The 13915-nt window shown below is 66.0% G+C and overlaps 1 protein-coding gene across 1 annotated transcript; it reads right to left on the bottom strand.

The window, feature by feature from the left end:
- Positions 1-1791: 1791 nt before the first annotated feature.
- Tmem121 (transmembrane protein 121) lies at positions 1792-2847 on the bottom strand. Its single transcript, XM_042669163.1, has one exon. The coding sequence runs from the start codon at positions 2799-2801 to the stop codon at positions 1848-1850; it is 954 nt and encodes a 317-aa protein (XP_042525097.1). The 5' UTR covers positions 2802-2847; the 3' UTR covers positions 1792-1847.
- Positions 2848-13915: the final 11068 nt, after the last annotated feature.

Genomic DNA, 13915 nt, shown 5'->3' with positions numbered 1-13915 from the left:
GAGGGCGTTCAGGGGAGGATGTCCAGGGGAGGATGTCCAGGGGAGGCCATCGAGGGAAGGGCATCCAGGGGAGGGCGTCCAGGGGAGGATGTCCAGGGGAGGGCGTCAAGGGGAAGGCGTCCAGGGGAGGGCGTCCAGGGGAGGGCGTCTAGGGGAGGATGTCCAGGGGAGGATGTCCAGGGGAGGCCATCGAGGGAAGGGCGTCCAGGGGAGGGCGTCGAGGGGAAGGCGTCCAGGGGAGGGCGTCCAGGGGAGGGCGTCTAGGGGAGGATGTCCAGGGGAGGATGTCCAGGGGAGGCCATCGAGGGAAGGGCGTCCAGGGGAGGGCGTCCAGGGGAAGGCGTCCAGGGGAGGGCGTCCAGGGGAGGGCGTCTAGGGGAGGATGTCCAGGGGAGGGCGTCCAGGGGAGGGCGTCTAGGGGAGGATGTCCAGGGGAGGATGTCCAGGGGAGGCCATCGAGGGAAGGGCGTCCAGGGGAGGGCGTCCAGGGGAGGGCATCCAGGGGAGGGCGTCTAGGGGAGAATGTCCAGGGAAGGATGTCCAGGGGAGGGCGTCCAGGGGAGGGTGTCTAGGGGAGGATGTCCAGGGGAGGATGTCCAGGGGAGGGCGTCCAGGGGAGGGCGTCCAGGGGAAGGCGTCCAGGGGAGGGCGTCCAGGGGAGGGCGTCCAGGGGAGGATGTCCAGGGGAGGATGTCCAGGGGAGGGCGTCCAGGGGAGGGCGTCCAGGGGAGGGCGTCCAGGGGAGGGCTTCCAGGGGAGGGCGTCCAGGGGAGGCTGTCCAGGGGAGGATGTCCAGGGGAGGCTGTCTAGGGGAGGCCGTCCAGGGGAGGATGTCGAGGGGAGGATGTCGAGGGGAGGGCGTCCAGGGGAGCGTGTCCAGGGAAAGGTGTCCAGGGGATGCCGTCCACTGGAGCAGTCCATGGGAGGGCGACCGGTGGAGGTGTTGGGGGTTCATCCCGTGGGAAGGCGTAACACCACCTCCTGGAGCACACCATATCCATAGCCCCACAAAGACACTGCCAGGCCTAGGAGACCCAGAGTCACACAGGCAGGTTGGATAAGGTCAGGGCAGCTGCGGATAGACTTCTGGCCTGTGTTGACCAGCCATGGGACTGGGGGACTGGCCAGGGTCTGGGGCAGGGCCAGGCTGCAGGCTCCTGGATGAGGCGCAGCTTGGGAACAGAGCTGGCCGGGGCAGCTGTGGGCAGAGGAGCCCTGGGGGGGGGGGGGGGGGGGGACTGGGGCTAGGCATGTGGGGAAGGACAGGACAGGGGCCTGGACACCGGCGGGGTGGGACCATGGGGTCAAGATCTCAGGAAGAACAATATTAAGGCTTTGGTGCCTACAAAAGCAGAAAGGTGTGGCCGCAGGGGAGGGAGAGGGGTGTGGAGGAGCCCGGGGCGGCCTGGGAAAGCCCTAGGCGGCGGCCGGGTGGCCAGCTGGCCTCCTGCATGCTGCCCTCCATCGCCCCCCACCCCCATCCAACTGATAGACTGGGTCGTCCAGGGTTAGCCTGGGTTGCAGGAAAACAGGCAGAGCAGTGAGGCTTTGGATACAAAACTGTAAACGAAAGTCTTTAAAATGACAGCGGCCTCCTCGGCCCCCACTGGGGCCAGCGTCCACGCGCCCTCCCTTCACCCCGGGGCCGGGCATCCACGGGCGTCCTCCCTCCCACCCGGGACCCAGCAGACGGGGTTCCGGCCGCCTCGGTGTCCCCGGGGCAGAGGCTGCAGGCCCGGTCGGTAGTCGGTCTGTCCGGTCGGCCCGAGGGATTCCTGAGATGAAGTGGCCCGGGCGCAGCACGGCGCTCTCCACGCCTGTGGGGGGCCTCGGCCCCGCGTGGGCCGTCACGTGTCCAGGGCGTCGCGCGGGGGCGAGGGTGCGCAGGGCCGGCCCGGGGGGCCGTGCAGCGGGGCGGCGGCGGGCACGGCGCCGCGGGGCGGCGGCGGCTGCAGCTCCAGCGCCAGCGCGGGCGGCGGGAAGTCGCGCACCTGGCGCCGGTACTCCAGGAACGTGCAGGCCTTGGTGGCCAGCGCCACCACGTTCTTGCCCACGAAGATGGCGGAGACCCGGCTGTCGCGGAAGAGAGCCATGTTGGCGGCGCGCGCCAGCACGGCCACCACGTTGACGGTGGCCAGGCTGAGCACCGGGTAGAGCATCATCTTCTGCGGCGCGATGTGCTCGCCCTGCATGCTGACCTCGCTGAGCGCCACGCACGGCAGCACCAGCAGCAGCATGTAGCAGTAGAAGAAGGTGAGGCCCTCGGCCCACAGCGGCAGCCCGGTGCGCGGCGGCTCCCACAGGTTGGCCTGCATGTCCAGCAGGTCCAGCAGGTCCAGCGCCACCCAGAAGAGGCGGCCGCGCAGGTCCTCGCGCTTGCGGAAGGTGCGCACGTACTCCATGCGGTCGAGCGCCACGAGCAGCAGGAAGAGGCCGGGCACGCACACGGACAGCAGCAGCGTCAGCGCCTTGCGCGCCACCGGGTCGCCCGCGCCGCGCCGCGCCGCCTTGTAGTTCTGGAAGATGAAGTAGAGCTTGATCTCCAGCACGAAGATGTAGAGGAACCACAGGATCATGGCGTAGCCGCGCTTGGCCGTGCGCACCTCGGCGCCCACCCACACGGCCACGTAGCGCAGCACCAGCAGGAAGCACACGTCGCCCACCAGCACGATGATGCACACGCCGATCTTGCGCGGGCCCTGGTTCTGCTCCACCAGGTAGGCGTCCATGACGGCCATGCTGCCCATGATCACCAGCGTGGTCAGGCACACGTGGCGCCGGTCGGGGGGAGGCAGCACCATGGTCGGCGGCCGGGGCCGGGCGGACCCCGCGCCGGGCGGGACCTCGTCCTGCGGCGGCGCTCAGCCCGCGGGCATGGTGCGGCGCGGGGAGCCGGGCGCGGGGAGCCGCGCGCGGGCCGGCCGGTCCCAAGGCGCCGCCGCTGCGGGCTGGCGAGCTCCCAACCTGGGGAAGACCAGAGACAGGTCAGGCCCCGTGCGCGCGGGGCCGGCGCCGCCGGGGGACCCCACTCCCGCCATGCCGCCACCGCCGCCGCACAGGGCCCGGAGCCGCCAGGGGGCGCTGCGGCCCGCCGCCGGGACCGGACCGGAGCGGACCGGAGCAGCTCGGCCCGCGCGCCCGCACCGATGCTCCCGCCGCTGACCCGCACCGGGGCTCCCGCCGCTGACCCGCACCCGGGGCTCCCGCCGCTGACCCGCACCGATGCTCCCGCTGGGGCGGATCCGGGCGGCTGCGCCTCCCAGGATGGTTCCCATCCCGCAGCCCCCGCGCCCCCCGCACCCGCTCTGCCCTCGGCTCCCACCGCCGCTCCCCACTGCCCAGGGGCGGCACTGCCGCGGCCGCCTCTGCTGCCGGCACTGCCCGGGCCCCGCACCCCGCACCCCTCCACCCGGTGCCCACCGGCCCCACGGGGCACGCGGGACCGTCCCTGCCCACCCCGCCGCCTCCCCTGCGCCCACCCTCCCCCCCATCACCTCCCCCTGCACCGACCCTTGAGGCCCGGTCCAGCCACAGGCAGGTGCGGGCGCGGGGGTGGGAAGGGCCGCATCCCGCCCGGGCCCTGCCGGGTCCCCAGCGCCCGCCGGCCCGCGGCTCGGGCCTCGCCCACTCCAGCCCCGAGTCCGCCCTCCCGGCCTCGCCGACCCACCCCTCCCACCCCTGCCCGCCGTCCGGCGACGCGGAGGCCGCGCTCCGCAGGCCGCTCTCCGCCTCCCTTCCCCACCAGAGGCCTCGGGCGGCCCGGACCCTGCCGCACCCGCGGCGCCCGGCCCGGCCCAGGCCCTGCGGCGGCCCAGGCCCTCCAGCCCCGCGGGCCTCCAGCCCCGCCGCGCTCCGGGCCCGCCACCGCGCTCCGCTCCCCGGGCCCCGCCGCCCGCCGCCCCGCTCCCCGGGCCCCGCCGCCCGCCGCCCGCCGCCGCGCTCCCCGGGCCCCGCCGCCCGCCGCCCGCCGCCGCGCTCCCCGGGCCCCGCCGCCCGCCGCCCGCCGCCCCGCTCCCCGGGCCCCGCCGCCCGCCGCCCCGCTCCGCTCCCCGGGCCCCGCCGCCCGCCGCCCGCCGCCCCGCTCCCCGGGCCCCGCCGCCCGCCGCCCGCCGCCGCGCTCCCCGGGCCCCGCCGCCCGCCGCCCGCCGCCCCGCTCCCCGGGCCCCGCCGCCCGCCGCCCGCCGCCCCGCTCCCCGGGCCCCGCCGCCCGCCGCCCGCCGCCCCGCTCCCCGGGCCCCGCCGCCCGCCGCCCGCCGCCCGCCGCCCGCCGCCCGCCGCCGCGCTCCCCGCCGCCCGCCGCCCGCCGCCCGCCGCCGCGCTCCCCGGGCCCCGCCGCCCGCCGCCCGCCGCCGCGCTCCCCGGGCCCCGCCGCCCGCCGCCCCGCTCCCCGGGCCCCGCCGCCCGCCGCCCGCCGCCCGCCGCCCGCCGCCGCGCTCCCCGGGCCCCGCCGCCCGCCGCCCGCGCCTACCAGAAGCTGCGGGCCGGCCGGCCGCGCCGAGGCTCCGAGCTGGGCCGAGCGCCGCGCCGCCCCCGGCCGCGCCCCGCCCCGCGCCGAGCCCCGCAGTGGTGACGCCCCGGGCCCCGGCCCCGCGCCCCGCCTCTGCCCCGAGATCCGGCCCGCGCTCACCAGACCCGCGCGGCGGCGGCCGGGGCGGGGCCGCGTCCACCGGCGGCCTGAGTCTGCCCCGCGTGCCCGCGGGCACGGCCCCGCCCGGCCTCTCCGCCGCCGGCTCGGGCTCCCCCCGCCCCGGCCGCCGCCGCCTCCAACTCCGGCTGCCACCTGGAGGGCGCCGCGGTGCTGTGCGCGCCCGGCGCGGTGCGGGTGCCGTGCGGGGCCGCGCGCGCCCGCAGCGTGGGGCGGACCGGCCGCGCCGCCGCCGGCGGAGGGAGGTGGGTGCGGTGCGTGCGGGAGGCTGGTCCGGGACAAGCGGTCGGTTCTGCGAAGGAGGCCGGGCAAGCGTCCGGCCGGCTGGAGGCTGGGGCAGGAGGCTGGGGCTGGGGGCTGGGGCCGGGGCTGGGGCCGGGGCAGGAGGCCGGGGCTGGGGGCTGGGGCCGGGGCAGGGGGCCGGGGCAGGAGGCCGGGGCTGGGGGCTGGGGCCGGGGCAGGGGGCCGGGGCAGGAGGCCGGGGCTGGGGGCTGGGGCTGGGGCTGGAGGCTGGGGCTGGGGGCTGGGGCTGGGGCTGGGGCAGGAGGCCGGGGCTGGGGGCTGGGGGCTGGGGCTGGGGCTGGGGGCTGGGGCTGGGGCTGGGGGCTGGGGCTGGAGGCTGGGGGCTGGGGCTGGAGGCTGGGGGCTGGGGGCTGGGGGCTGGGGGCTGGGGCCGGGGCCGGGGCCGGGGCCGGGGCTGGGGCTGGGGGCCGGGGCTGGGGCTGGGAGCTGGGGGCTGAGGCTGGGGCTGGGGGCTGGGGGCTGGAGGCTGGGGCTGGAGGCTGGGGGCTGGGGGCTGGGGGCTGGGGCCGGGGCCGGGGCCGGGGCCGGGGCTGGGGGCTGGGGGCTGGGGCTGGGGCTGGGGCCGGGGCCGGGGCTGGGGGCTGGGGCTGGGGCTGGGGGCTGGGGCTGGGGCTGGGAGCTGGGGGCTGAGGCTGGGGCTGGGGGCTGGGGCTGGGGGCTGGAGGCTGGGGCTGGAGGCTGGGGCCGGGGCTGGGGGCTGGGGGCTGGGGCTGGGGCTGGGGCCGGGGCTGGGGCTGGGGCTGGGGCCGGGGCTGGGGCTGGGGCCGGGGCCGGGGCTGGGGCTGGGGCTGGGGCTGAGGCTGGGGGCTGGGGCAGGGGGCTGGGGCTGGGGCAGGAGGCTGGGGCTGGGGCTGGGGGCTGAGGCTGGGGGCTGGGGCAGGAGGCTGGGGCTGGGGCTGGGGCTGGGGGCTGGGGCAGGAGGCTGGGGCTGGGGGCTGGGGCAGGGGGCTGGGGCTGGGGCAGGAGGCTGGGGCTGGGGCTGGGGCAGGGGGCTGGGGCTGGGGCTGGGGCTGGGGGCTGAGGCTGGGGGCTGGGGGCTGGGGCAGGGGGCTGGGGCTGGGGCTGGGGGCTGGGGCAGGGGGCTGGGGCTGGGGCAGGAGGCTGGGGCTGGGGGCTGGGGCTGGGGGCTGGGGCAGGGGGCTGGGGCTGGGGGCTGGGGGCTGGGGCAGGCGGCTGGGGCTGGGGCTGGGGGCTGAGGCTGGGGGCTGGGGGCTGGGGCAGGCGGCTGGGGCTGGGGCTGGGGGCTGGGGCTGGGGCAGGGGGCTGAGGCTGGGGGCTGGGGGCTGAGGCTGGGGGCTGGGGCTGGGGCTGGGGGCTGGGGCTGGGGCTGGGGCAGGGGGCTGGGGCTGAGGCAGGGCTCGGTGCCCGCTGGACGGCCCGTCCCGCATGGCTCCCGCCCTCACCGGGGTCTCAGGACCGGGCCGGATTCGAAGACCAGCCCAGACCCAGCACTCAGCACCCAGAGCCTGGGCCCACCCGGGTGGCAGAGAGAAGCAGGCTGGGCAAAAACAAGCACAGGCAATGATCGAACTGCAGCTAACCTGTGCTTCATCATGGGCCGGGGAGACAGGACCTCGGGCACGGGGAACATGAACTACTGTGACCACTGGAAATCCATAGGAAGGGACCACCTGGCAACACTGCTCTTGGGCTTATCTCTGAGGAGTTCAAGGCCCTGCGTGCTGTGTTCACAGCAATACTACTCACAACAGCAAAGCTATGGAAACAGCCTGGATGCCCTACAACTGATGAATGGATCAAGGTAATGTGGTACGTGAACTGGGAAGGTGGCTCAGTGGTATAGCGCTTGCCTTGCATGCATGAGGCCCTGGGTTCAATTCCTCAGCACCACATCTGCAGAAAAAGCCGGAAGTGGCGCTGTGGCTCAAGTGGTAGAGCTCTAGCTTTGAGCTGAAGAGCTGAGGGACAGCGCCCAGGCTCAGAGTTCAGGCCCCATGACCAACAAAAAAGAAAATTAAATGTGGCATGTATACACAATAGAGCATTATTCAGCCATAAAGAATGAAACAATGCCAGGCACTGGTGGCTCATGCCTGTAATCGTAGCTACTCTGGAGGCTGAGATCTGAGGATCATGGTTCAAAGCCAACCAGGCAGAAAAGTCCAGTGAATCACCAGAAAACCAAAAGTGGTGCCAAAGCTCAAACTGGTAGAGGGATAGCCTTGGACAAAAAGGTTCACAGACAGCACCCATTCCCTGAGTTCAAGCCCCATAACTGACAAAAAAGAATAAAACAATGTCCTTCACAGGGAAATGGAACTGGAGAACATGAAGTATGCCTGGCTCTACAGGACAAAGATCAAACACAAAATTCAATCCCATAGATGTGTATCAATGAGCAACTGAACATCAAAATAGTTAAGGTTGTAACTCTTGTGAGAAGCGCTCCCAGGAAGTTTTCTGTATGAATGTAACAAGACGTGGACAGACTGAAAACCTGGAGATCAAGAGTCCTCAACAGATCAGGAGCTGTGATGTTCTGGGCTCAGGAAGAGAAGGTCCACGTAAATACCCACGGTGACATGGATTTAATGCAGCTCCAACCAAAACTCCTACAGAGACCAGCTAACTCTAAAACCTGCATGGAAACGTAAAGTCAGAGCCAAAACCAGTTCTGAAACGTAAGGGGACAAGTGGAAGGATCTCAGTGACCAATTTACTTTTTTGAGGTGCTGGAGACAGAATCTAAGACCAGCACATGCTAGCCGATGTTCTACACTGAGCGCCGCCACCAGCCCTCAGCAGGTATAACACAGAGGCCAATGGCACAAGGTAAGGGAATAAAATACATTACAAGCATGTAGGTACCAGGAACACTGGAAAGAAAGCCGGGAAAAGACATTCAAGGAGAAAGACTTAAAATGAAACACAATGTTTTTGCAATGATATAACTATATTTATTGTATTTATTATAATTGTTTAATTATAGTTAAGATCTAGAGATAAATTTTTAGAAGTAATAGAGTTTGGCAAGATTGTCTATTTATCATGCCAGCTACTGGGGACTGAATTCAGGGTTTCTCATTCTTGCTTAGATTTATTTTGCTCACGGGTGGCACTTTGCCCCTTCAGCCACAATTCTACTTGCAGCTTTGTATGTGCTGGGCCTGGGGTTGGAATCCACGTGCTGGGCACTGTTCCTGAGCATTTTTTCTCTTACTCTCAAGCCTGGCATTCTACCACTTGAGCCATAGCTCCACTCACTTCTAGCTTTTGCCTGGACTGACTTTGAACCACAATCCTCAGAGCTCAGCCTCCTGAGTAGCACCTAGTAGATGACACTTTATCATTCTGTCTCCTGAGTAGCTAAGGTTTCAGGACTAAGCTCCCATGCCCAGCTCTTTTAACCTATTTTAACCAGCCATCTTACTGTGAGCTCTACTTATCGATAACCTCCAGTGATTAACCTTTTTGGTCAGTTTTCTATTACTATCATAAATACTTTATCTAAGATGATCAACTTACAAGGAAAGAAAGTTTATTTAGTACTCAGAAGGCTGAGATCTGAGAATTGTGGTTCAGAGCCAGCCCTGGCAGGGAAGTCCATGAGACCCTTACCTTCAATTAACCACCAGAAAACCAGAAGCAATGCTGTGGCTCAAGTGGTAAAGCATTTACCTTGAGCTGAAGAACGAGGGACAGCGCCCAGCCCAGAGTTCAAGCCCCATGACCAAAAAACAAAAAAACCATACATTTATTTAGGCTCCTGTTTTGGACATTCTGGCCCATGGTTAGTGGCCCCACTGCTTTCGGGCCTGTGGCAAGCACCTGTATCACATCCCAGCTCATCACGAGGACCTGTCATAACCAGGACTTCACAAGGACATGCAACAGGAAGAGGAGGATCTGGACCAGTGGTCAGACATGGGCTGCAAGTGCCATCCCTGACCAGGAGGACTGGAGACCTCGCTGCCTGAGGCCTGACCCGGGTGAATGGCCAGCACTGCCCAGGGTCCCTGTGAGCTTAGAGGGCGGACTGGGAAGAAACAAAATGGGAAGTACAAAGGCCTCCCTCTGCTGCAGCTGCGGCTCCCAGGCAGCGGCGAGGCCGCTGGCTGACACAGACTCCTCACGGTGGTGCAAGGTGTCTTAAAGTTTTTGGGAAAACCCAGGGACACAGCCTTTCTGATACCTCAAGAACTTAAGAGAGTGCCGAGGTCAGCCCTGGGCACTTTCCGTCCAGTATCTCTGCCAAGTTGGGTTCACAGCATCTCTGTTACAGAACATAAAAATCACAGCAGGTCAGAAACTCAGGTGAGTTGTCCAATCTGATTAAGGCTTGAAGGAGTAATTGTAACCCTCTATACGGTATTCACAATTTAAAAAAAAAAAGGGCTGGGAAGGTGGCTCAGTGGTAGAGCGCGTGCCTTGCGTGCCTGAGGCCCTGGGTTCGATATTTCAGCACCACATAGCAAAAAGAAAAAAGCCGGAAATGGCGCTGTGGCTCAAGTAGTAGAGCGCTAGCCTTGAGCTGGAGCTGAGGGACAGCGCCCAGGCCCAGAGTTCAGGCCCCATGACCAGACCCAAAAAAAAAAGAAAAAAAGCCCGGGGACAGCGCCCAACCCCCGAGTTCAAGCCCCAGGACTGGCACAAGAAAAAAAAAAAACAACTGAGGATCTCTGTGTGCTGTGTACCAAGAAGTCTCAGCAGCCCCAGGTCTGAAGCAGAGACCAGGAGCCCCAGGGAGCGGCCGTTGACCGCAGGCCGTGGGGACTGTGCTCTGGGGGCTCCGGGGCCCCACACGGTGCCCACCAGTCAAGTCTCCATCACCAGTTCACCTGCTCCCAGTGTGAAGTGATTCAGGATCAAGGAACACCGTCAAGCCTGGCACAGGGAGGACTGGACTCACCCACTGGCTGTCAGGACTCGCGGCCTCCTCTCCCCCCTCCTGGGGCTGCCCACCTGTGCTGCCTCTGCCAGCCATTCTGGGGCTGCTATGTCTCGGGCCGTTCTTGGGTTCTAAACCACACACCGCAGCGCACGCAGCTGCTTGCGGGACTATTCCCCAAGAGCGTCCTGAGCGGGAGCCCTTCGCTCGCGGAAGGAGGTCTGCAGGCTTCTGCAGCTGCTGGCAGAACTTCAGTCCTGCAGCGCAGAACTTCAGTCCTGCAGCATGAGGTCGGTGGGCACGGGGCTCCCCACGCTCTCCGCTGTCTGTGGGGTACGGGGCTCCCCACGCTCTCCGCTGTCTGTGGGGCACGGGGCTCCCCACGCTCTCCGCTGTCTGTGGGGTACGGGGCTCCCCACGCTCTCCGCTGTCTGTGGGGCACGGGGCTCCCCACGCTCTCCGCTGTCTGTGGGCACGGGGCTCCCCACGCTCTCCGCTGTCTGTGGGGCACGGGGCTCCCCACGCTCTCCGCTGTCTGTGGGGCACGGGGCTCCCCACGCTCTCCGCTGTCTGTGGGGCACGGGGATCCCCACGCTCTCCGCTGTCTGTGGGGTACGGGGCTCCCCACGCTCTCTGCCGCTGTCTGTGGGGCGCGGGGCTCCCCACGCTCTCCGCTGTCTGTGGGCACGGGGCTCCCCACGCTCTCCACTGTCTGTGGGGCACGGGGCTCCCCACGCTCGCCACTGTCTGTGGGGCACGGGGCTCCCCACGCTCTCCACTGTCTGTGGGGTACGGGGCTCCCCACGCTCGCCACTGTCTGTGGGGCACAGGGATCCCCACGCTCTCCACTGTCTGTGGGGTACGGGGCTCCCCACGCTCTCCGCTGTCTGTGGGGCGCGGGGCTCCCCACACTCTCCGCTGTCTGTGGGGCACGGGGCTCCCCACGCTCTCCACTGTCTGTGGGGCACAGGGATCCCCACGCTCTCCGCTGTCTGTGGGGTACGGGGCTCCCCACGCTCTCCGCTGTCTGTGGGGCACAGGGATCCCCACGCTCTCCACTGTCTGTGGGTACGGGGCTCCCCACGCTCTCCGCTGTCTGTGGGGCGCGGGGCTCCCCACGCTCTCCACTGTCTGTGGGGCACGGGGCTCCCCACGCTCTCCACTGTCTGTGGGGTACGGGGATCCCCACGCTCTCCGCTGTCTGTGGGTATGGGGCTCCCCACACTCTCCACTGTCTGTGGGGTACGGGGCTCCCCACGCTCTCCGCTGTCTGTGGGCACGGGGCTCCCCACGCTCTCCGCTGTCTGTGGGCATGGGGCTCCCCACGCTCTCCGCTGTCTGTGGGGCACGGGGCTCCCCACGCTCTCCGCTGTCTGTGGGGCACGGGGATCCCCACGCTCTCCGCTGTCTGTGGGGTACGGGGCTCCCCACGCTCGCCACTGTCTGTGGGGCACAGGGATCCCCACGCTCTCCGCTGTCTGTGGGGTACGGGGCTCCCCACGCTCTCCGCTGTCTGTGGGGCGCGGGGCTCCCCACGCTCTCTGCTGTCTGTGGGGCACGGGGCTCCCCACGCTCTCCACTGTCTGTGGGGCACAGGGATCCCCACGCTCTCCACCACACTATATCACCAGGATAGGGTCTGGAAGGATTGTTTTGGTTTTGTGCCAGTCTTGGGGCCTGAACTCGGGGCCTGTGGGCTGTCCCTGAGGTTTTTTGTTCAAGGAGAGCACTCTACCACTTGAGCCACAACTCTGCTTCTGGCCCTTTGGTGGCCAGAGATAAGAATCTCAAGGACCATTTTCCTCAGAACCCAGCCTCCTAATTAGCTCAGATTACAAGTGTGAGCCAAACCTTGACTCATTAGACAGAGCCCTGTTTGGGGACTCTTAAATGCACTGGTGAAAAGAATTCCAACACAATTCACAGACTAGAAGGTGGGTAAAGGTTTGATTAGGCAAGTGAATGAAGCAAGCCACAAGATGGATCACACCTGTAACCCCAGCTGCTTGGGAGGTAGAAATCATGAGGATCGTGGTTTGAGGCCAGACGGAACAGAAAACCCTATCTCAACCACTAAGCCTGGCACAGCAGCACATGCTTGTGATCCCAGCTACTTGGGAGGTAATAAGTAGGAGGATCACAGTCTAAGGCTGGCCCTGGGGGAAAAAAATCATGAGATGCTACCTGAAAATTAACTAAAACCAAAAAGGGCTGGGGCATGGTTTAAGTGGTAGAGCATCTGCCTAATAAATGCAAGCACCACATATATACCACACACACACAAAGGCCAATTATGAAGCAGTGAAGAAGAGAGAAACACTAAGAGCTTGGGGCCCAATGCTAGAGGCCCAACTATTGGGGCCATTCCTAAAGCAGACTCCACCACACAGGTGGTTTCTGTGTTAGGCACCTGCTAACTCCGATCGTTTTGCTGATACGATGTTCTGAAACCATCAACCAAGCAGAGGCTTTCTGTCTGGGGCCTTCTGATGGCAGTGAATGCAGCTGCAGGGGAGACAGCCCCAGCCAAGGCATCAGAAGCAGGAGAGGAGCAGTCAGAGCCGCCGGAGCCAGAGGTGGGAGGCGAGAGGGCACACACCCAAGGCGCCGGAACTTCCTGGGAGCTGCCAAAGCCTGAGGCCAAGGGCTGCTCCCCGGAGGCCAGGGGCCACCCAGGAGCTCAGCGAGTGTCCTGACAGGGACTGGGAGTGGGAACACCTGCTGGCACTGCCCACCACGGACTGCGCTGCCAACTGCTGGACTTCGCCAGGCCGCTAGCAGCACCTGGCACCGACCCTCCCCTGAGCACTTAGAGACTAAGTCCTGAGAGCTGGGCCGCAGCGCAAGCCTGGGGGTCAACCCACCCCAGAAGCTCTCAGAAACTAACAAGACTACAAGTCCTCCTCATCTACACGCATTCCCAGGGACTAGAGCAAGAAGAGCCCACGCCAGCGTGGCACCTAGGTCCCCCTGGTGGAGCAGGGGTCAGCACTGCCCAACTAGATGAACTTCCCTCCCTACAGGACGTAGCCATCAGCCAGAGCTGGGGGCCAGCAGGACTGGACCCCACGCCACATGGGTGCTGGACCTACAGGAGAACATGGTCCTCACCTGGCGGGGGGCCCGTGGCCCACAGAGGGGGACTACAACCAGACAAAACCAAAGGCAGTGTGTGCAACAACCCAGGTCTGCCCGCGATGCTGCCCGCAGCACATACCGTGGACTGTCCTTCCTTTATGGTGTAGTGTCTGACATGCCCAGACACATGCATGGTAGGAATCCATGACGTGTCCAGGCCAGCTGCGGCCAGCATCTCCCTGGACCCTGCCCCACACCCTGTGGGTAAGAACTGTGGAGTCACTTGATGGCTACATTGTTTTTTATTTTATTTTTCCTGTTGCTGGGAATTGAACCCAGAGCTTTACACATCCAAGTGCTCTACCACAGCACGCCCCCCCCCCCCCCCCCAGTCCTGCTGCTTCTCTTACTTATTTTGCCAGTCATGGGGCTTGAACTCAGGGCCTGGGCACTGTCCCTGAGCTTTTTCACTCGAAGGTATCGCTCTACTGCTTTGAGCCACAGCTCCACTTCCGGCTTGTGGGTGGTTAATTGGAGATAAGAGTCTTAGAGACTTCCCTGGCCAGCCTCCCGAGTTGCAAAGATTACAGGCGTGAGCCATCGGCACCTGGCACCCACATTTTTTGTTTGTTTTGCCAGTCCTGGGGCTTGCTTGAACTTAGGGCCTGGGCACTGTCTCCAAGCTTGGTTTACTCAAGGCTAGCGCTCTACCACTTGAGCCACAGTGCTACTTGTGGCTTTTTCTGTGCATGTGGTACTGAGGAATCAAACCCAAGCACTCTACCACTGAACCACATTCCCAACCTCTGGCACCCACATTTTTAAAGTCAGTTCCCAAAGGCTGGTCCAGGGAGCTTTTAAAAGGCTGGCAGTTGGGCTGGGAAGGTGGCTCAGTGGTAGAGTGCTTGCCTTGCATGCATGAGGCCCTGGGTTCAATTCCTCAGCACCACATAAGCAGAAAAAAAAAGCCGGAAGTGGTGCTGTGGCTCAAGTGGTAGAGCGCTAGCCTTGAGCTGAAGAGCTGAGGGACAGCGCCCAGG

The sequence above is a fragment of the Dipodomys spectabilis genome, unplaced genomic scaffold (assembly GCF_019054845.1).
Source record: "Dipodomys spectabilis isolate Male_0828 unplaced genomic scaffold, ASM1905484v1 ptg000486l, whole genome shotgun sequence".
In the NCBI taxonomy this organism is placed as follows: domain Eukaryota; kingdom Metazoa; phylum Chordata; class Mammalia; order Rodentia; family Heteromyidae; genus Dipodomys; species Dipodomys spectabilis.
This window is presented reverse-complemented; position numbering and strand designations above follow the sequence as displayed.